This window comes from Schistocerca nitens, chromosome 3 (genome assembly GCF_023898315.1).
Source record: "Schistocerca nitens isolate TAMUIC-IGC-003100 chromosome 3, iqSchNite1.1, whole genome shotgun sequence".
NCBI classification, from domain to species: domain Eukaryota; kingdom Metazoa; phylum Arthropoda; class Insecta; order Orthoptera; family Acrididae; genus Schistocerca; species Schistocerca nitens.
Window position 1 is genome coordinate 279,440,726 of NC_064616.1, and position 22,877 is coordinate 279,463,602.

General features: G+C 43.8%; 1 protein-coding gene across 2 annotated transcripts in view; it reads right to left on the reverse strand.

Moving 5' to 3' along the window:
* Nucleotides 1–22,877, reverse strand: part of LOC126248244 (spermatogenesis-defective protein 39 homolog) — a 122,831-nt gene that overhangs the window by 40,472 nt on the left and 59,482 nt on the right. For both annotated transcript variants that reach the window (XM_049949094.1, XM_049949095.1), the window contains one exon: nucleotides 8,624–8,762. In XM_049949094.1, the coding sequence (XP_049805051.1) occupies nucleotides 8,624–8,762 (139 nt within the window). The remainder of the gene's footprint in view (nucleotides 1–8,623; nucleotides 8,763–22,877) is intronic.

The window sequence follows — 22,877 nt, forward strand, 5'->3', positions numbered from 1 at the left end:
GTGTTGCGGCTCACATATTCGTCCTGCTCTCGTTACGAGCGTACTAATCATGCGTCTTTTCTGGCTCGGGTGGTGGTTTGACAGTTTGTGCAGGTATCGGTCTGTGTGTGTCGGTTTTCGATACACGCTGTGTCCCAGGTTTTCACCTTCCCTTGTGACCAGCACATCTAGAAATGGCAGTTTCTTATCCTTTTCTACTTCCATGGTAAATGTTATGTTGGCATGGAGGCTGTTCAAGTGTCTTAGGAAGTCACCGAGCTGTTCTTCACCATCGCTCCACACCACGAAAGTATCATCGACGTACCTGTACCACACCTTAGGTTTGCAAGTTGCCGAGTCCAGTGCCTGTGCTTCGAATTGTTCCATGAAGAAGTTGGCCACCACTGGACTGAGAGGACTACCCATGGCGACGCCTTCCAGCTGTTCGTAGAAATTGCCATTCCACGCGAAATAGCTCGTGGTGAGACATGCATGGAAGAGCTTTTTGATGTCTTGCGGGAACATGGAACCGATGTGCTCCAGAGCGTCACTGAGTGGCACTTTCGTAAATAACGAAACAACATCAAAGCTGACCAGGATGTTGTTTGGTGCAAGTTTCAGTTTCTTCAGCTTCTCAATGAAATGTCCTGAGTCCTTAATGTATGTGTCGGTCTTCCCCACGTGTGGTTGGAGCAGAGAGGCCAAGTGTTTTTCCAGTTTATACGTTGGTGAGCCAGGAGCGCTAACGATCGGTCTCAGTGGAACGTTGTTCTTATGGATCTTGGGTAATCCATACAGCCGAGGTGGTAGGGCTTCCGTGTTGCGCAGGTTTCTCTGTATGTCTGCCGGCAGAGAAGACGCCTTGATTAATCGATTCGTATTCCGAGTGATACGCTGCATCGGATCTGCGCTTAGTTTTCGGTACGTCGTCGGATCTAATAGGTCTCGGACCTTTTGCTCATAATCTTCGGTCTTCATTACGACGGTCGCATTCCCATTATTGGCAGGCAATACCAATATACTCTTGTGGGTGTTGAGATCCTTAATGGCTTGTACCTCTTCTTTCTTCAGGTTGCACGCTGGTGGTTTTGCTCGGCGGAGTATCCTGGCTGTTTCCGTGCGTATTACCTCTGCCCTTTCACAAGGAAGGGTCCGAATGGCTGCTTCGGTGTTGGCAATGATGTCCTCCATAGGTATAGTTCTCGGGACGATTGCGAAATTCCCTCCTTTTTGAAGAACAGACACTTCCTCTTCGGACAATTGTCGTTCAGTGAGGTTGACCACTGTGTGTGACATGTCGGGAATCGCCTTGTTGGTCTGCTTCCGGCATCTTTCAAACTTTTTCTTTTGCCGCTCGGTGCAGCGCTTGAGTTCGTTCTGCATGCTCCTGTGAGTGATGCTGTCGATCTTGTCCCAGTCGTCTCGATGCATTCTGCTACTTAGTTGATAGAAAATGTCCAGAAGTTCCTGATCCGTTCTTGCCAAGTCTCTCCGTGTTGTATGTATTCGCTCACGAAGAAAAGCTCGTTCCATTCTGCCGTAGATACGATGTGCTTGGGCGGTGGTGAATAGGCGCTTACATCTCAAGAACTTCGGTGTAGCACATTCATCTCGGCACCGTGACAGAAAGGCGAGAGAGGACATCAATCGTGCTTTCTTCTTCCGGTGGACATACAGAGAAACCTGCACAACACGGAAGCCCTACCACCTCGGCTGTATGGATTACCCAAGATCCATAAGAACAACGTTCCACTGAGACCGATCGTTAGCGCTCCTGGCTCACCAACGTATAAACTGGAAAAACACTTGGCCTCTCTGCTCCAACCACACGTGGGGAAGACCGACACATACATTAAGGACTCAGGACATTTCATTGAGAAGCTGAAGAAACTGAAACTTGCACCAAACAACATCCTGGTCAGCTTTGATGTTGTTTCGTTATTTACGAAAGTGCCACTCAGTGACGCTCTGGAGCACATCGGTTCCATGTTCCCACAAGACATCAAAAAGCTCTTCCATGCATGTCTCACCACGAGCTATTTCACGTGGAATGGCAATTTCTACGAACAGCTGGAAGGCGTCGCCATGGGTAGTCCTCTCAGTCCAGTGGTGGCCATTTTCTTCATGGAACAATTCGAAGCACAGGCACTGGACTCGGCAACTTGCAAACCTAAGGTGTGGTACAGGTACGTCGATGATACTTTCGTGGTGTGGAGCGATGGTGAAGAACAGCTCGGTGACTTCCTAAGACACTTGAACAGCCTCCATGCCAACATAACATTTACCATGGAAGTAGAAAAGGATAAGAAACTGCCATTTCTAGATGTGCTGGTCACAAGGGAAGGCGAAAACCTGGGACACAGCGTGTATCGAAAACCGACACACACGGACCGATACCTGCACAAACTGTCAAACCACCACCCGAGCCAGAAAAGACGCATGATTAGTACGCTCGTAACGAGAGCAGGACGAATATGTGAGCCGCAACACCTCAAACGAGAAATGCAACACCTGGAAACTGTTCTGAGGAGCAATGGGTACTCCACAAATTACATTAGAAGTGTAACAGAGCCCAACACTCGGCGAAGTAAGGAACCAGAAAAAGAAATGTCGGGTACGGCCTTTCTGCCATACATTCCCAGAGTGACGGATAGAATCGGCAGTACATTGTGCAAACATAGCGTAATGACGATTTTCAAACCGACAAGGAAGATCAAAGAGTGTCTTAGATCGGCGAAGGAGAAAAGAGACCCACTTGCAAGGTCGGGAATATACCGAATACCATGCACATGCGGAAAAGTTTATGTCGGAATGACTGGACGATCAATTAACACCAGGATCAAAGAGCACAAGCGACATTGCAGGTTGGGGCAGGTGGAGAAATCGGCCGTGGCAGAGCACGCACTGAATGGGACCGACCACGTAATAAAATTCGCCGACACAGAAGTTCTAGCTGTAGAGAAGCACTATCACACGCGCTTGTTCAGAGAAGCTGTAGAAATACAAAAACACGCGAACAGTTTCAACAAGAAAGAGGAAAGCCTTAAGGTAAACGGATCCTGGCTTCCCTTACTGCAGCGAACGACCCTCGCAGGTAGCAAGAGGAGAACCGCACCGGAAATGACCGCGGAGAAGCCCTCGGACGTTGGCGCGCCAGGTACATATAGTCTGCGGCCGCGAGCTCGCCTCCAGTTCACCACCGGCAATGGAGGGTGAAGCTTTGACAATGCCAGCCACTCGTGCTGGTGAAACGTCAGAAAAATCATTAGATGAACATCGGCCGAAGAACCCGAGACAGAAGCCAATAGGCAGTTTTTCTAAAACAAGTACTCACAATGTCATTGACTTAGCAAAAGAACTGATATCGACGTATTCGAAAAAAGCTTCACAACAATGGAATAATATCAATTTCATTTGATGGCAAAACTTAGAGACTACAGTCCATTTTTTGATTGCTGTTTGAGCATCTGAAGACGCTGGAAATCTAAATCCATTCAAAGAACTGTGTACTCTTGCATTTACTTTATTGTCATTGCCACATTCAAATGCAGAGACATAACGAATTTTTTGTGCGATGAATATGGTCAAAACAAAACTTTGCAATCGCCTTAGACTTTCCTCATTGAATTCTATTTTGATGGTCAGAAGCACCTTAAAAAGATTGAAAAAAATGTTGTGACAATGAATTACCAACATATGTACTAAGACTTACTGTAACCAACAAATCATACCCACTTAGGAATAAAGATGATAGTGGCACACAGCCATCGACTTCAATCTTGGAGCAACTTCAACACCCTTAAACTGTCTTATTTGACAATTCTGACGATGATGATGAAAAAATTGTTTTCATGTTCTTTTCTTTCTTTACTTTAAAAGACATTCCTAATTGTTAAATATACAAACAAAAAGTTCTGAAATAATGAAAGTATATAGGAATATATTTCTGTTTCAATTCGTCAATCCCATGAAATTATTTATTGACTTTTCACCTTTGGTCAGTCTAGGGACATTTGGTTCAGCCTTGTTGGCAACAGCTTTGCTCACTTTGTGTTGTTGGTTTAAACACAGCAGTCAGCACCTGTTACATATTTTTTCATGCTTAGCGAGATGTGTTTTGAGAATTTAGTCTTGTCATCAAGTGCAAATATTTACATTGTGATGTTTCCCAAAAGAACAATGTGAGTAATAGTTTGCATGTGTGTGGCTTTCTACATAACTGAGGAGGCATAGTACCAAATAACCCTAAGAAGACAATTACAGTGCAGGAGACGCAGAACATCAAATGCACAAACACTGCACAAAATACTTATGTAAATATTTGCATTTGACAACAATAACAAATTATCGAAATGTATTGTGCCAAGCATGAAAAATATGTAACTGGTGCAGTGTTTCATTCCCTCCATAGTGAATGACAGGTGCTGGATTTCCAAAAACACTGATTATGGCTTATGAAATTAAGTCAAAAATTTCTACTTCCCAGACAGTTTGCAGTTTCCATTACATCAGCAGTTTTTACCAGATAATACCGCGCGATCCCTACAGTCACAGGTTCGAATCCTGCCTCAGGCATGGATGTGTGTGATGTCCTTAGGTTAGTTAGGTTTAAGTAGTTCTAAGTTCTAGGGGACTGATGACCACAGCAGTTAAGTCTCATAGTGCTCAGAGCCATTTGAACCAGATAATAAACTAGTCCATGACAAGTTGTTTGATACCTATTATGTACATATATCATACATAAGATGTGGAAATGGGAGGGGGATCCTATATGTAACTTTTACTGCTTGAAACATTATTTCCCACATTTTACATTTTCTCACATTTGACACCATTTTTTTTCAAGTCCCATTTAAAGTGTAAAAGCAGGGTTGCACTGCACTTACAAAACGTAATGGCAAGAAAAGGTTGGACAAAACATAAATTAACGAAAAGAATCTTCTTATATCACTTTTCTTGCTTAAATATGTTTTGGCACATCTGCGATGCAGACACAGCTGCAGTAATGAAAACCAAAGGATGAAATATTGCAACTGCAAAACATTTTCAGAGCAGAAGCAAAGAAATAACATGAAAGGACTATGGCATTACAGATTGTCCCCAAAGTAACACGCAGTTACTGTATGATTTGCTGAAATATCAACAAATATTATTCTGACACATCTACAGGAACACTTACTTTGAATTAACTTGCTTGAAAAATTATACCTGTGCTTCTGTTACCACAGCTTTGACTAATGTTTGAGAGTGGTATGTGGTCGAACTACATTTACCGTATATACTTCCCCGATGCCACAGAAATTTCACTAAATGTTTCTTTACACTAAAACATTCTCTCTCTCTCTCTCTCTCACTCTCTCTCTCTCTCTCTCTCTCTCTCTCTCTCTCTCACACACACACACACACACACACACACACACACACACACACACACAAAGCATATGACATGGGCCTGCAGCTTTAGAAGCCATAGTCTGTATTTGAAGCATTCTCTAGGTGTCTTCTACAGATGATGTTTTCATGGGATGACAAAAATTGCTGTACACTTTACTTAATAAATTTGCCAAATTATTAACAGTCTGCAATACTATTAACCACAACATGAGATTACACTCCGTCTAGATCATATGTACATTAAAAATGTTTTGCTTAATGAGCTGTAAAAGAAAAACAGAGTGACATACACTTCAATTCAAAATACTGCAGACTTTTTAAAGACAAACATCACCTTAATTTGTACTATCAATATCTCACATGCCTAATTCTTCTCCACATTAGACCATCTGCCAACGTTCAGGTGACACTAAATAGACTATGTTAATTACAAATTTATCATCTCAAATTCTAATGTTTACCACTTCATAAAGACACACTTGTTCAAGTATTTCTGCCTATTATGCTGCAGTCAAATGAATTTGTTGGAGAAACCCAAATTCCATCCCCATCAATGGATGACATTATCAATGGAGTTTGTAGCATTATGAAGGTCTATTCAGACAATGGCTTACTACTAAATGGAGTTGAATCTCGTTCCCACATGCTCCCACACAGAGGTGAGACATTACGTTTTCATAACTTGAGTGCAAGTGTCTGTAAATTCCTGCTTTTTCCAATGGTTTGCAAGCACCACTGCCCAATGTTAGATCTTCCTGTACCTTTTGGCTGGGTTCATACCCTAAGGTGACAGGATATTCAGACTGTCACATAAAGATTATAGTGACGTACAGCTGTTTGTGAAGTCCAATGTTTTTCTCGCTTTCACTGGCAACACTACTGACTACATAGCGAAGATCTTGAAGAATTGGAATAATGCTATAGTTTGCAAACTGATCTAAAAGATACAGAGAAACCTAAGGTTATCTGAGAATGCTCATAAGATGGATCTGCTTTGCAGCCAGGAGATGATCAGATTCAATTTGATATGACTCAAGTCCTTGTTGCCACAAGCAAATACATACTGAGGTGACAGAGATCATTAAACACAGCAGTAATTGTAATCTGAAGCAGGAGTGTGTTTAACAGAATGATATCTTGACTCCACTGCTGAAAATACATGTATCAGACTTTCACTGTGGGATGATAGCAATAGTGGATGACAGCAACCAACACTAGTCTATTACACTCGAGGTTTGAAAATGTGACATTACACCTCTAGATGTGAACAGGTGGAAATTAAATTTTACTTCAGTAGGCCAGAGTGTGAACTGAACCTACACTGAAGACTGCTCCTCCTGAAGAAGTCCTCTGGAGATGGGGATGGAACACTGGGTTTCTCCAAGAAATTCATGTGACCACATCATTATAGCTCAGAGTACTTCAGTAACTGTGACTTTCCAGCACTGAAAGTTTGAATTTCATTCACAATTTAGTATATTTCATTTATAATTTTTAAAAGTATTTGGATGCTAAACCTACTCAGTTAAACAAGAAACAAATCTCAAGTTTCCACAGCCATTATTATTAGAAAATGTAATTATTTAATGCAAAACAACCAGGGTGTTACAAAAAGGTACGGCCAAACTTTCAGGAAACATTCCTCACACACAAAGAAAGAAAATATGTTATGTGGACATGTGTCCGGAAACGCTTACTTTCCATGTTAGAGCTCATTTTATTACTTCTCTTCAAATCACATTAATCATGGAATGGAAACACACAGCAACAGAACGTACCAGCGTGACTTCAAACACTTTGTTACAGGAAATGTTCAAAATGTCCTCCGTTAGCGAGGATACATGCATCCACCCTCCGTCGCATGGAATCCCTGATGCGCTGATGCAGCCCTGGAGAATGGCATATTGTACCACAGCCGTCCACAATACGAGCACGAAGAGTCTCTACATTTGGTACTGGGATTGCGTAGACAAGAGCTTTCAAATGCCCCCATAAATGAAAGTCAAGAGGGTTGAGGAAAGGAAAGTGTGGAGGTCATGGAATTGGTCCGCCTCTACCAATCCATCAGTCACCGAATCTGTTATTGAGAAGCGTACGAACACTTCGACTGAAATGTGCAGGAGCTCCATCGTGCATGAACCACATGTTGTGTCGTACTTGTAAAGGCACATGTTCTAGCAGCACAGGTAGAGTATCCCATATGAAATCATGATAACGTGCTCCATTGAGCGTAGGTGGAAGAACATGGGGCCCAATCAAGACATCACCAACAATGCCTGCCCAAACATTCACAGAAAATCTGTGTTGATGACGTGATTGAACAATTGCGTGCGGATTCTCGTCAGCCCACACATGTTGATTGTGAAAATTTACAATTTGATCACATTGGAATGAAGCCTCATCCGTAAAGAGAACATTTTCACTGAAATGAGGATTGACACATTGTTGGATGAACCATTCGCAGAAGTGTACCCGTGGAGGCCAATCAGCTGCTGATAATGCCTGCACACACTGTACATGGTACGGGAACAACTGGTTCTCCCGTAGCACTCTCCATACAGTGACGTGGTCAACGTTACCTTGTACAGCAGCAACTTCTCTGACGCTGATATTAGGGTTATCATCAACTGCACGAAGAATTGCCTCGTCCATTGCAGATGTCCTCCTCGTTCTAGGTCTTCCCCAGTCGCGAGTCATAGGCTGGAATGTTCCGTGCTCCCTAAGACACCGATCAATTGCTTCGAACATCTTCCTGTCGGGACACCTTCGTTCTGGAAATCTGTCTCGATACAAACGTACCGTGCCACGGCTATTGCCCTGTGCTAATCCATACATCAAATGTGCATCTGCCAACTCCGCATTTGTAAACATTGCACTGACTGCAAAACCACGTTCGTGATGAACACTAACCTGTTGATGCTACATACTGATGTGCTTGATGCTAGTACTGTAGAGCAATGAGTCGCATGTCAACACAAGCACCGAAGTCAACATTACCTTCCTTCAATTGGGCCAACTGGCAGTGAATTGAGGAAGTACAGTACATACTGACGAAACTAAAATGAGCTCTAACATGGAAATTAAGCGTTTCCGGACACATGTCCACATATTTTCTTTCTTTGTGTGTGAGGAATGTTTCCTGAAAGTTTGGCCGTACCTTTTTGTAACACCCTGTATATGACAATGACAATGGAATGACACTAGCGATACCTTACAATAAGAAACACAAACACGTGCACCTTACACTTACCAAGTAGCTGAACATAGTTCAAAACTGTCCTTCGGTCAATTCCGTCAGTCATAAAGTAATTTTTTGCACAGAATCGAAGCTTCTGAATTTTCCTTTCAACATTGGAAGTATATCTAACAGCGAGATGGAATTGTTTCATCTGCAATGAAAGAAAAATTTTATGCTGATAACACCATTAATTATACAGATCTTCAATATGAATAACAATTACAAAACAACACTATAACCAAAAATAAATAAGTTGCTTGATCCACCCATTAAATGACAACATATGGTGATGAATGTAGCTGTTAGCTCTTTATAACATTCTGAAAAAAATGAAGTAACAATACAAAAAAATGTAAACATTCACAGGATAACATCTTAGTTAGAATTACACTTTTTCTCTCCCACATACTCTTGACAAAGCAGAGGAGGAGGATGGGAGAAAAGGGCGATGAGGGTATGGCAGCCACTAGAAATACACACTAAACTCACCTAATTATTAACTCATATAAGATCTCCAGTGCCTTGTCTCCCCAGTTATCTACCACCTCCCACATGCTCACTGCCTGGCCACAGACAAGCACTCGTCTTGTGTCTCAGTGCGCCAGCCGCGGTGGTCTCGCGGTTCTAGGCACGCAGTCCGGAACCGTGTGACTGCTACGGTCACAGGTTCGAATCCTGCCTCGGGCATGGATGTGTGTGATGTCCTTAGGTTTAAGTAGTTCTAAGTTCTAGGGGACTGATGACCACAGCAGTTGAGTCCCATAGTGCTCAGAGCCATTTGAACCATTTTTTTGTCTCAGTGCCACCCAGGACTGGAGAAAATGAATCACATTCTCCACCAAGGTTATGATTATTTTTTGTTGTGCCCTGAAATTCAGAATATTCTCCCCATTATCCTCTCCAACTTCCCCACAGTGGTCTTCTGACATCCACTGAACCTTATATTCTTGTCACCTATATATACTTCCCCCCTGCTCCCATCCCTTTCCCTCGAAGCTCTTATCACTGCACTAGACCTAAATGCAAAACCTGTCCCATACATCTACCCCCTACCATCTACACCAGTCCTGCCACAGGCATCTCCTACCCAACGAAGGCAGAGCTATCTGTGTGGCCAAGGAACAGCTGGACCACCCAGATGTTCTCCCACTCTTCTTGTACTTTTGCACTTGGGTTCTAACGCTAATGAGTTATGAAATGATAATATGCATTTTCTTCCTTGCCCTAAATACCAACATGTCCTGATATGCATCAGAATGAAAATTCCTTCTTCTGTAATTATAGGTGGAGGAGTGAGTTGGACAGTATGGACCTATTTCTCTGGTGCACAGATTTTGGATAGCTCCCTGTCCATACAGGAAGTTGGACTAGGTGGGTAATTTCATGGTCTGATTAAATTTACTCTGCTCCAATGCTTTCAAAATTATGTGTTACACTATAGAAACATTATATAATAATTTATTTGCCAAATTAAAGTGTCAGTGATCAGGAATGCATTCATTCTAAAATATCTTGTCCTCTCTTCATGTTTTGCAACACAGACAAATATCAATACTTTACTTAATTATAAACAACACTATTTCTTGCTTGTACCGATAAAAACTCTCTTCTGTTAATATAATGGTACAATTCTCAAATTACTGGCCCTGCCCCCACCACCAGAAGCAACAGCAGCAATATATGCACACACTTCTAAGATGATAGATCAGAAGAAAACCCAACTGTCTCACAAGATAGTTAGTTTCCAAGAATATGCAGACCTCATGCCAGTAAGAAGTTGAATTAGTTTAGGATTTTTTTAAAAATTTTTATTATGGCATGACTCAGTGCGTAAAAAGCAAAACAAATCAATTTTATGGCTAGAGGATAAGAAGCCACTATGGGGCGTAGGAAGTCTGCAGATAAACTGCATGAAATTTATCACTTTTTTGCTTGCTGTTGTGTGGCCTGAAATTCAGTGATTATTAGTCAACTGATCAATTAAAACAGTCAATGCACACAATAAATCATTGAGCCTTCCAGTGTGTGTGAAATAACATATGTAACAGTACAAGCTGCAACCACAGCCAAGTATCAAATCTATGATCAAGTATCAAATCTAGGACATTCACAACTGTCTCTGCCAGCTGCAGTCTTTGATCTGCCAATGCAGCATGAGGGAGCCACTTCAGTGCCGTCAGCCTACTGCAAGTCAATGGCCTGGGACACTGACCAACCTTCAGGTAGTTTCTGCAGTTTGACCTACTACCTCCTGACAAAAGCTGAAACTCGGTCACTGGCCTGTGTTTGAGGTGCTTCCACGTAACACAAAAATGTGGCTTCTTCTGCACAGTCAGTGCCTCACAGGGGTATTGAAACCCTTTGGACCAGTTCATCATTGTCAACTTTCTGGACAACTGGGCAATGTTTCTGTGCCCAGTCTGTGTCAGATGCAGCTTTGAAGTCTACACTGTACCTATGACGTAGCAGCTACTACTCTCACCAGGCCACAAATTGCTAATCTCTACCTGATTGTCCAGACCCTTGGCAGCCAACATTCTGCTGCAGTCCCCATACGACTGCTTGTAGTCACACTTGACAGTGTCTCCTGGTCTGAGGTATGAACAGATTACACCCAGATCCATGCTACTGGGGAACCACGGCAGACTACAGTCCGTGGTTCATATCCCTGGGTGGCACTACCTGATGTCACATCACTAGGACACAATCAGGCAACAATGTATGAAGCCTACACTGCCAATGGGTGCCACTGCAAGCCAAGGGCCATGGCCGCCGCTGCCAACTCGACATCCACTGTGTCAGCAACATCAAGCTCAGCTTGCCTCCTTATGCTTATGGCACAGGCTGTTTGCTACACCTCTCTCAACAAATATTAAGAGACAATGGTTGATTGAATGGTTGGTTGCTTTGTAGAGAAAGGGGCCAAACTACATTGTCATGAGTCCCTTTTCCCCCACATTCAAACAGATCACGAAGTAAAACCATTCCTCAAAAGAGTCTGGGGAAGTAAAAAAGGCAGAAAACTAACTGGGAACCACACTGAAAGAGAAAACAAAAGAAACTTGACAAAAGGGAAAGCCATGCACTAAAAGGAAAAAAGTGGTAGAAGGTATTAAAATAATATAGCGGATTGCCTGTGCTGGCTGATTGCAAGCATAAGAAAAATGATGAGCCAACCACTCTTCAAAGCACTAAAATCTCCAGCCTACAAGACAAGGCTAGAGAAACACATACAGGGAAAAGACAAACACCAAGGCAAAGAAACAGTGAGGAAGACTGGAAACGGAGGGAGAGTGAAGGCCTGGGAGAGGCGGCCAGATGCCCACCCTTAGATTGTGTGATAAAAACTAGATCAGCTGATGACGCATTGTTGCCTAACACCATAGGCAGTATGGTGGGAATGTTAAAAGTCCACCTCAGTGCAGCTGAAATTTGGCAGTCCAACAAGATGTGGATGACAGTCAAGTGGGAACCATAGTGACACTGAGGTTGGTCCTCGCAACGGTGACCATGAGTCAGCCAAGTATGGCCAGTACAGAGCCAGCAAAGAACAATGGAGTCCCTGCAGGTAGCTTGCACGAATTACTGCCACAGATTTGTTGTCTCCGATAACATGTAGTTTATTTGGTGTATTGAGGGTGCACCCTTCAATATCCCAGATCCCAAAAACTTTATGGCATAAGACCAATTGCAGATCAGTCTCTGGCGTGCCAATCTCCAGAGTTGGTTTACCGGTAGCCTGTTTGCCAGCCTGTCAGAAAGTTCATTTCACAGGATTCCAGTATGTTCGGGGGTCCAAATGATGGCCATTGAACATCCACACAGTTATTGAGGACAGAAACAGACTCCTGGGTAGTCATTACCAAAGGATGATGAAAGAAGCACTGGTCAAGAGCTTGCAGGCTGCTTAAGGACTCACTACAGATAAGGAATGACACACCTGTGAAGGAGTGGATATGCTCAGGAGAATGACAGATGGCTACCAACACTGCAATGAAAATACTGCAGCCATCCAGCAACGAGTGCTGTTCAGCATGTCCAGTGTGAGCATAAGGGAAGCCAATGTGATCATCGAGCCATTGGTGTACAGCTGCAACAATGTAGGGAGATCTGCTGCCCAGTCAGTGTGACTCAGGCATCAAAGAATGTTAAGATGTCACCAGTACTTTTCCTTAAGCTAATGAAGATGAGAGAGCCAAGTTAAAAGCGTGTCAAAAGACCAGTCCTAAAAGTGATAAGTCTCCACCATTAAGCAGTTGGCCATCGACGTAAAGTTCTGGATGCAGGTGGACAGTACGATGATGACAGAAGTGCACGATGCAAGTCTTGGCTGTTGAAAACTGAAAGCCTCGGGTGGGGGACCATGACTCCACCTTTTATACAGCCCCCTGCAGTTGACGTTCAGCAACTCCAATAAAGAGGAGCAGAAAGAAATACAAAAATTATCAACATATAAGAAGGGGGACAAGAGGACCGAACTGCTGCTTCGAGGGCATTAATGGCCACTAAAAAGAGTGGGACACTCAGTACAGAGCCCTGCGGGAGCCCATTATCTTTGATATGGGGCAAACTGTGTGAAGCACCAACTCGAACTCTGAAAGTGCGGAGTAACAAAATGTTCCATATCAAAATCGGGAGCGGGACGCAGAGACCCCACTCGTGCAGAGTAGCAAGAATGTGGTGTCGCCAAATGGTATCGTAGGCTTTTGTCAGGTCAAAAAAGATGGCAATAAAGTATTGACAGCAGGAAAAGGCTGTTCGGATGGCAGACTCCAGGTACACTAAATTGTCAGTGGTGGAGCAACCTTGGCAAAAACTGGCCAGAAGGCCCTGAGACTCGAGGAACCAACACAACCACCAGCTCATCATACGTTCGAGCAGCTTGCGCAGAACATTGGTGAGGGTGGTAGGACAATAGCTATCCACATCTAGCAGGTTCTTATCAGGTTTTAGCAGTGGAACAATGATACTTTCTCGCCAATGTGATGGAAATTCTCCATTGCTCCAGATGCAGTTAAAGAATGCAAGGAGGTGGTGCTAGTAATCCACTGACAGATGTTCAATCATTTGGTGATGGATGTGGTCTGGCCCAGGGGATGTGTCAGGACAATCGGCATGGGCACTGAGAAATTCCCACTTACTGAATGGACCATTAAATGACTCAGGGTGGCATGGAGCAAAAGATAGGTGTTGTCATTCCACGTGCTGTTTTAAGACATGAAAGATGGGGTGGTAATTCTAAGATGCAGAGGTACCAGCATAATGCTCAGCAAGATGTTCTGCAATAACATCTGGGTCAGTATATACAGCTCCATTTGTGAAAATTCCAGATACACCTACAGGGCTCTGATATCTGGAAAGGTGTCTGACCTTGGTCCACAACTGTGAAGGAGAGGTTTGTGTTCCAATGATGGAAATATATCACTCCCAACATTCCTGCTTCCGTTGTTTGACGATTTGATGGACCCAGGCATGGAGCCGTTTGAAGGCAATGAGGTACTCCAGGGATGGGTGCCACTTGTGATGTTGGAGGGCCCGCCTACAGTCTCTAATGGCCACAGCAATTTCTGGCAAACCACCAAGACACTGCCTTCCACCGGGGGCAACCTGAGGAACAAGGGATTTCTGATTCAGCTGTGACAACAATGGTAGTAGTGTTGGTCTGGATGACCATCGATGTTGCCATGCAATGGTGATGCAACGGTGGTTGGTTGGCTTAAAAGAGGGGGAAAGGGACCAAACTGCTAGGTCATCGGTCCCTTGTTCCGAATAAAACAATGCCACAAGGATGAGAACAAAGAAAGAGACTTACAACACAAAACAGAAAGAAAGGAAAAACACAAGAACGATGGAAGGGCAACAAACAATTAAATGGACAAAAGGGGACAATAAAACACCAGAAATGCATGAAACAGGTAGAAGAGATTAAAACAACAAAGCAGACTACCACGGCTCCCTGGCCATGAGAATAAAAAGCAGAAGCCGGCCACTCTGCAACACATTAAAACCTCCACCCTGAAAGCACTAGGGTGGAGGACACTGAGGGACAAAGGACAGGAGCTAAAACTTAGATCAAATGCTAAAACCCACCCTCACAAATAAAATGTAAAACTAAATCAGCCGATGAGGTGTTGTCAGATAAAATTAGCAGCAACAAGTCCGGCAACCGAAGATTTCGTCACAGGTCAGTCAAAGTGGGGCAGTGCACCAGAATATGGGCCACTGTCAACCGGGCGCCACACTGATACTGAGGCAGGTCTTCACGGTGCAGGAGGTAGCCATGTGTCACCCAAGCATGGCCAATGTGAAGCCAACAGAGAACCACAGAGTCCCTGCGAGAGGCTCGCATGGAGGTCTTCCACACATGCTCGCATGGAGGTCTTCCACACATTCGTAGTCTCCTTAGTAGCACGCAGTTTGTTATGCATGCTGACGTTATGCCATTCTGTCTCCCAAAGCCAAAGACCTTATGGCGTAATACTGAATTCAGGTCAGTTTCAGAGATGCCGATCTCACCACTGAATGACTGGACCGTTCCAGGGCATAGATGGACTCCTGGATGGTTGCTACCAAAGGACGACGAGGGTAGCACTGGTCGATAGCTTGTAGGCTGCTCAAGGAGTCAGTACACAGAAGAAACGACTCCCCAGGGCACGAAGAGATGTGCTCAAGAGCACGAGATATAACCACCAGCTCTGCAGTGAAAACACTGCAGGCATCGAGCAAGGAATGTAGTTCAGTATGTCCTCCATGGACATACACGAAGCCGACATGACCATCAGCCATTGAGCTGTCGATGTAAACCACTTCATGGGCTCAGTACATGTCAAGAATCGAGAGGAAATGACAGCAGAGAGCCACGGGGTTAACTGAGTCTTTAGGGTCATGTGAAAGGCCCAGGCGGAGCCACGGTCTAGGTGTACACCAAGGAGGTGTACGTGAATGGACCTCAATTATAGGTGGTAAAGGAAAGGACTCCAGTTCGGATAGAAGGGATCCGACGCGAATGGCAATTGTAATCCCTGACCTGGCAAGCAGTTGTGCACACTTAATCTTCAATGGAGGGACCCCATCCTCCACCAGGACGCTGGTCACTGGACTCGTCCTAAAAGCTCCTGTAGCTAGTCAAACACCACAGTGGTGCACTGGGTCGAGTACACGCAACACTACAGGCGCCGCTGAACCGTAAACCCATAGTCAAGGCGGGATTGAACAAGGGTTCTGTAGACCTGCAGCAGCGTGGAGTCATCTGCACCCCAGTTAGTGTTGCTCAGGCAGCAGAGGGCATTGAGGTGCTGCCAGCATTTCCACTTAAGCTGACAAAGGTGAGGAAGCCAAGTCAATCAGGCTTAGAAAATCAGTCCTAAGAATCGATATGTCGCCACTACAGTGAGTGGATCATCATTAAGGTAAAGTTCTGGTTCCGGACGAACGGTATGACTTTGTGGCTGAAAATTGGAAGCCGTGGGCTAGAGCCCATGACTGCGTCTTGGGGATGGCTGCCTACAGGTGCAACTCAGCAACACCAGTACTGGAGCAGCAGTATGAAATGCAGAAGTCATCTGCATACAGAGACGGTGAGACAGATGGCCCTACAGCTGCTGCTAGGCTGTTAATGGCCACTACAACTAGAGACACACTCAATACAGAGCCCTCTGGGACTCCTTTCTCCTGGATATGGGGGGAACTATGGGAGGCACCAATCTGAACAAAGAAAGTACGGAACGACAGACATGAAATTTTGGATAAAAATCAGGAGCAGTCCCCGGAGACCCCACTCATACAATGTGGCAAGGATACGATGTCGCCAGGTCGTGTTGCAAGCTTTCCGTAAATAAAAAAAAAAGACAGCAACGAGGTGTTGCCGCTGGGAAAAGGTTGTTCGGATGGTAGACTAAAGGGACACAAGATTATCAGTGGTAGAGCAACCCCGGTTGAAACCGCCCTGGCATGGAGCCAGTAGGTCACGACTCCAGGACCCAACCCAACTGCCAACACACCATACACTCTAGCAGCTTACAAAGAACGTTGGTGAGGCTGATAGCTACCCACATCAAGCAGGTTTTTAGCAGGTTTGGGCACTGGTATGATGGTGTTCTCCCACCATTACGATGGAAAGATGCCAGCGCACCAGATCCGGTTGAAGATGACGAGGAGATGTCTCTTGTAGTCAGACAAGAGATGTTTTATCATCTGACTGTGGATCTGATCTGGCCCAGGAGCTGTATTGGGGCAATGTGCAAGGGCATTGAGGAGCTCCCACTCTGTAAATGGGGCATTATAGGGTTCACTGTGGCATGTAGTGAATGAGAGGACTTTCCCTTCCATCCGCCGTTTGAGAGTGTGAAAGGCCAGGGCGTGATTCTCCGATGCACAGTCTCGAGCATAGTGCTCAGAAAAGTATGCAGAAATCTCGTTTGCGTCGGTAGATAATATGCCATCGATGGTAATGCCAGGGACACCTGTTGGGGTCTGGTACTCAAAAACACGTCTGATCTTCAGAATGAGATTTTCACTCTGCAGCGGAGTATGCGCTGATATGAAACTTCCTGGCAGACTAAAACTGTGTGCCAGAATGAGACTCAAATGTGGGACCTTTGCATTTCGCGGGCAAGTGCTCTACCATCTGAGCAACCCAAGCACGACTCACGCGCTGTCCTTACAGCTTTATTTCTGCCAGTACCTCATCTCCTACTTTCCAAACTTCACAGAAGCTCTTCTGCGATCTGATCTTCATCCAAACTGTGGAAGGTGACATATGGCACCCAATGGTTGAGACATACCCATCTCAACACTCCTGTTTCCGTCTTTTTACAAGGTGGCGAACGCGGGCATGGTGCCATTTAAAGGGTATTAAGTGCTCTAGGGAAGGGTGCCACTTATGATGCTGAAGAGCTTGCTGATGCTCTTTAATTGCCTCAGCGACTTCCGGCAACCACCAAGGTACTGACTTTCGCTGGGGGGCATCCGAAAGAACGAGGGATCATGTTTTTCGCTGCAGAAATGACCGTTGTAGTGACCTGTTCAACCACAACATGGATGGCACCATGTGGGGGAGATTCAACAGTGACAGCAGAGGTGAAGGCTTCCCAGTCTGCCTTGTTGAAAGCCCATCTGGGTAGGCATCGATGAGCATGATGCCGGGGGAGTGACAGGAAGATGGGGAAGTGGTCACTAACACACAGGTCGTCATGTGTTCTCCAGTGGACAGATGGGAGAAGTCTTGGGCTGTAGAGGGATAAATCAATGGCCGAGTAAGTGCTGTGAGCCACACTGAAATGTATGGTGGCACCAGTATTTAAGAGGCAGAGGTCTAACTGAGACAGTAAAGTTTCGACATCTCTGCCTCAGCCAGTAAGCACAGTGGCACCCCACTAGGGTGTACTGAACCATCTGGACGAAGATATACGTTGCAGACAGTTATTTCCTGCGCTGTTCTTATCCTGACAGCCACAGCTTCAAGAGGGGTTTGAAGGGGCACAGGTTCACTGCATACTGAGTTCAGGACGTAGACACAAACTCCACCTGACACACTATTATAGTCGCTAAGGTTCTTGTAATATCCCCTATAGCCATGGAGGGCAGGGGTCTGCATTACTGGGAACCAGGTTCCCTGGAGCGCAATGCAGAAAGCAGGTGTAAAGCTTAAGAGTTGCTGTAGCTTAGCCAGGTGATGGAAAAAACAGCAGCAATTCCACTGAAGGGTGATGTTTACATGAGGCTGGGAAGGCATGAAGTGTGCAAGGAGGCAGGTTATGCCTCAGGGTCACCTGCTGCCATCGATTGAGTATTTGTATCCATTCCTATAGTGGATGATTCATCAGTGAGATCCAGGTCATCAGGGGACGCTAAGATCTCCACCTTATCCTCAGATGCAGAATTGGTAGGGAGTGTTGCTGTTGGGGCCACCAGAGGGTCCCATTTCTTAGCACACTTCTTCTTGGTTTGCTTGCTCTCTCGCTTCCCTTTAGGGGCTTGCTGAGGAGACTTCTCCGAAGCAGATTCAGGCATGGAGGAAGACCGTGAGGCTCTCTGTCCAGTAGCTTTTGGCTCCCTTAGCCACTGGTGAGTGTCCACCATGGCATTAGTAGAGACCTTGGGAGGAGCCGGAGGAGGCTGTTGCTTCTCCAGCATTGTGGAGGGGACCGATGTGCCCTGCGTTTGAGTGGGGCTTGCTCCTGAAGTAAGTGCTTTGGGAGCAATGGAGGAAGATTTGCCCCCTATCACCAAGGGGTGGCCCAGAGGGTCCACTGTTGTCCATCTTATCCTTCTTGCTCGTATGATTTTTATTATAGGAGCATAGGCATACGTAATGTACAATTCTGTACTGTACCTTTTCCTCCATTGTACTGTATCATACACACGGGCAATTATTCTCCTCAAAACTTTCCTCTCAAATCCGTCAAGCAGTCTCATATCGATTTCCGTCAAGGGCCATGTTTCGGTAACATCATCAGTGAGATCCAGGTCATCAGAGAACGCTAAGATCTCCACCTTATCCTCAGATGCAGAATTGCAGAATTGGTAGGGAGTGTTGCTGTTGGGGCCACCAGAGGGTCCCATTTCTTAGCACACTTCTGAACTGGTGCTGAACTGGTCTAACAAGGGTTTCATGAATAGTAAATTTTGTTTGGTGACTGAGGAGTCTTGACCGGAATAAATTATTTAAGGCGAAATATGCCTTACTTGCTGATATCAGCCTATTCTTAATTTCAGATGAGATGTCATTAAAGCAAGTGACCGAGGAACTAAGATACTTGAAGCTATCAACTCTTTCAAATGTGTATCGATTCACATTGAAAGTTGACAGCATATTTATTGGGTTGATATGGTTTCCCACATGCCATGTATTTAGTTTTATCTTCATTTATCATAAGACCCCTTTTGTTACTTGCTTGACTTATAGCTTTAAAAACTTTTTTCAGTGCTGGTACTGTCCATGCTATGATGTCTATGCCATCTGCATATGCTAAAATCTGCACTGACTTGTAGAAGTGGTGCCCCTGGTCTGTAGGCCTGCTTCCTAATCACCTTCTTGAGTGCTACATTAAATACTAAGCATGCTAATGCATCTCCTTGACATAGCCCATTTTTTATTTCTAGGGGGTCTGAGTAATTTCTTCGAACTCGAATGCAGCTTCTGACATCAAACATCATCATTTTAACCATTCTCAGGAGCTTTTTATGCATCCCTGTCCCCTGTAAGGCATGAAACAATGGGTTTCTATTGATGCTGTCGTACAAAACCTTAAAGTCAATAAAGAGATGATGTATCCCAATTCTATACTCAACAGTTTCCTCCAAAATTTGGCGTTGAAGTTCGCTTTGGTATATTCCAATTTCTTTACCACCTATGGGAGTAGCCGATCAAAAATAATATTAGATAACACCTTGTACCCCAGGTTCAAGAGGGTGATTCCACTGTAGTTTCTACACTCCATTCGGTCACCTTTTTTGTGTATGGGACATAATATTCCTTCATTCCATTCATCTGATATCCTTTCCTGTTCCCATATGAGAGTGATAAGTTCAAACAGAGACTGCCCCAATGTTGCTCCTCCACATTTTAGCAATTCTGCAGGAATGCAATCAGTGCCGTGGGCCTTGTTATTCCTCAGTTTCCTTAAAGCCTTTTTAACGTCCTCTAACCCAAGGCCATCCAGTGGTTGTTCATCATCCAATCCTTGCTCGCAATCATTAGAGATATCCTCTGCTTGCTCTATCTCTCAATTTAGCAGGTCATTAAAGTATCTTCACCATCTTTCCAGAGTCTGTTTACTCTCACTTATTATGTTTCCTTCTTCATCTCTATGCAAGCTGGTTATTGGAGCAAATTGTCTTCTAGCATTGTTTACTTTTATAAAGAACTTCATTGTTTCATTCTTCTTCTTGGACAATTTCATACATTCTGTTTCATCCTTAGTCCACTCCCTTTCCTTTTGGTGATGTGTCACCTTTTCGATCCTCCTTTTCTCTCGACAATCCTCCATCAAGCTTCTTGTGCAGTTCGCCTGTAGTGTCTTTTGGTATGCAGTGTTCTTTTCTTCAGTCACTTTCTCAAACTGTTGTAAATAGTGATGGAGGATATATTATTGATGACTTAAAGTCTCTGTTAAGTGTGTCTGTTGCATCTGGAAAAATGCTACAACCTTAAGTACCAACCTAATAAATTTCCTAGCATATCATGATGGTCATGTGGCAATACTAAAACTCACAAACATGAAAACAGTTAATGAACAAACCCACCTAATCTTGGTTAGAATAATAAACAATGAACTCACCAATATGTTTAGAAACCTCAAACACTTTTAAATCAAATTCACCCAAAGACAAATCAAAATTAAATCAAATGTAAGTAGGCCAAAAGACAGGATAACAGCAGAGATTAGAACGTCAAGATGCAGAAAAAGGGAACCTCACCTACAACAGAATGATAGTTCAAACAAATCAGTGAAAATACACTGCAAGAGATGTTGTAATCAGACTGTGTAATCAGCAAGACAAAAACCAAGTACTCTGCACAACAAATTTACAGATAAAACAGTAAAATAAAAACCATAAGGAAAATCATAAAATATGGAACGAACTAGGACAAAAAATTAAAACAATCAGGCATAGCACAGTTCACAAAAGATGGGACAGACCAGAAGAATCCAAAAAGGGTAGCCTAAGAATTCAATAAATTTTTCCTCTCCATAGCTGAAAAATATAGGACCACAAAACACTCAGCCTACCTCAGAAGCCATACAACTACTCAGTCTTACTCAACATACAGCAATAATGACACTGCACTTGTAATCCACAACACATAACAAAATTATAAAAATCATAAAATCCCTAAAAAGTGTCAGCTCTCTGATGATTATTTAATCACCAACATATTGTGCTATTTAAGTAACCAGTCTATGAAAACGGAGTATCTCCTTATGGATTAAAACATGCTATGGCGATGCCAATACACAAAGGCGGTGGCAGACAGGCAATATCTATTGGACTATCTCTCTGCTGCAAGTCCTTTAAAAATATTTGAGAGGGTAGTGTACAACAGGCTATATGTGCACCTTACACACAACAGCTTGCTGACAACCCCCCAGTTTGGCTTTTATACAGTTCTATCGGCATAGACAACAATACTCAGTCCAGCAAAAGAAATTTTAGATGAACTGAATTGTAGAAGATATCCTGAGGGAATTTTCTGTGACTTCAGTAAAGGTTTTGGATGTATATAACATAATGCACTAATACAAAAACTCCTATAATATGGCAAAGGCAAGCCAGTAGTTTGACTGCAATTTTACCTACTTATGAGGAAACAAGGAGTTGCCCTAACAGGCAATGGCAAAACAACAAAATCAGAGTGGAAAACTGCTAAGTACTGTGTTCACCAGGGCTTGATCCTTCGACCAGTGATCCTCTTAGTGTACATTTCTACACTACCAGCATTAGTAAATAACAAGGCAAATATAGTAATGTTTGCTGATGATACAACTATCTGGATCAAGTGCGTGAAATCCCCGATGCAAAATACAACTGAAACAATAACACACAAAGTATGCAAATTGTTTGCAACAAATAGTCTATCATTAAACCTTTCAAAAACAAATCAATTGCAGTTTCAGACAGGAAATAATTAGTTACAAGCTCTTTAAACAGATACTGATGGGCAGAACAATAATGAACCTCCACATACACAATTTCTAGGCATACACATTGATAATTAAATGTTGTTGTTGTTGTTGTTGTTGTTGCCTTCAGTCCCGAACTGGTTTGATGCAGCTCTCCATGCTACTCTATCCTGTGCAAGCTTCTTCATCTCCCAGTACTTACTGCAACCTACATCCTTCTGAATCTGCTTAGTGTATTCATCTCTTGGTCTCCCTCTACGATTTTTACCCTCCACGCTGCCCTCCAACGCTAAATTTGTGATCCCTTGATGTCTCAGAACATGTCCTACCATCCGGTCCCTTCTTCTTGTCAATTTGTACCACAAACTCCTCTTCTCCCCAATTCTATTCAATACCTCCTCATTAGTTATGTGATCTACCCATCTAATCTTCAGCATTCTTCTGTAGCACCACATTTCGAAAGCTTCTATTCTCTTCTTGTCCAAACTATTTATCGTTCATGTTTCACTTCCATACATGGCTACACTCCATACAAATACTTTCAGAAACGACTTCCTGGCACTTAAATCTATACTCGATGTTAACAAATTTCTCTTCTTCAGAAACGCTTTCCTCGCCATTGCCAGTCTACATTTTATATC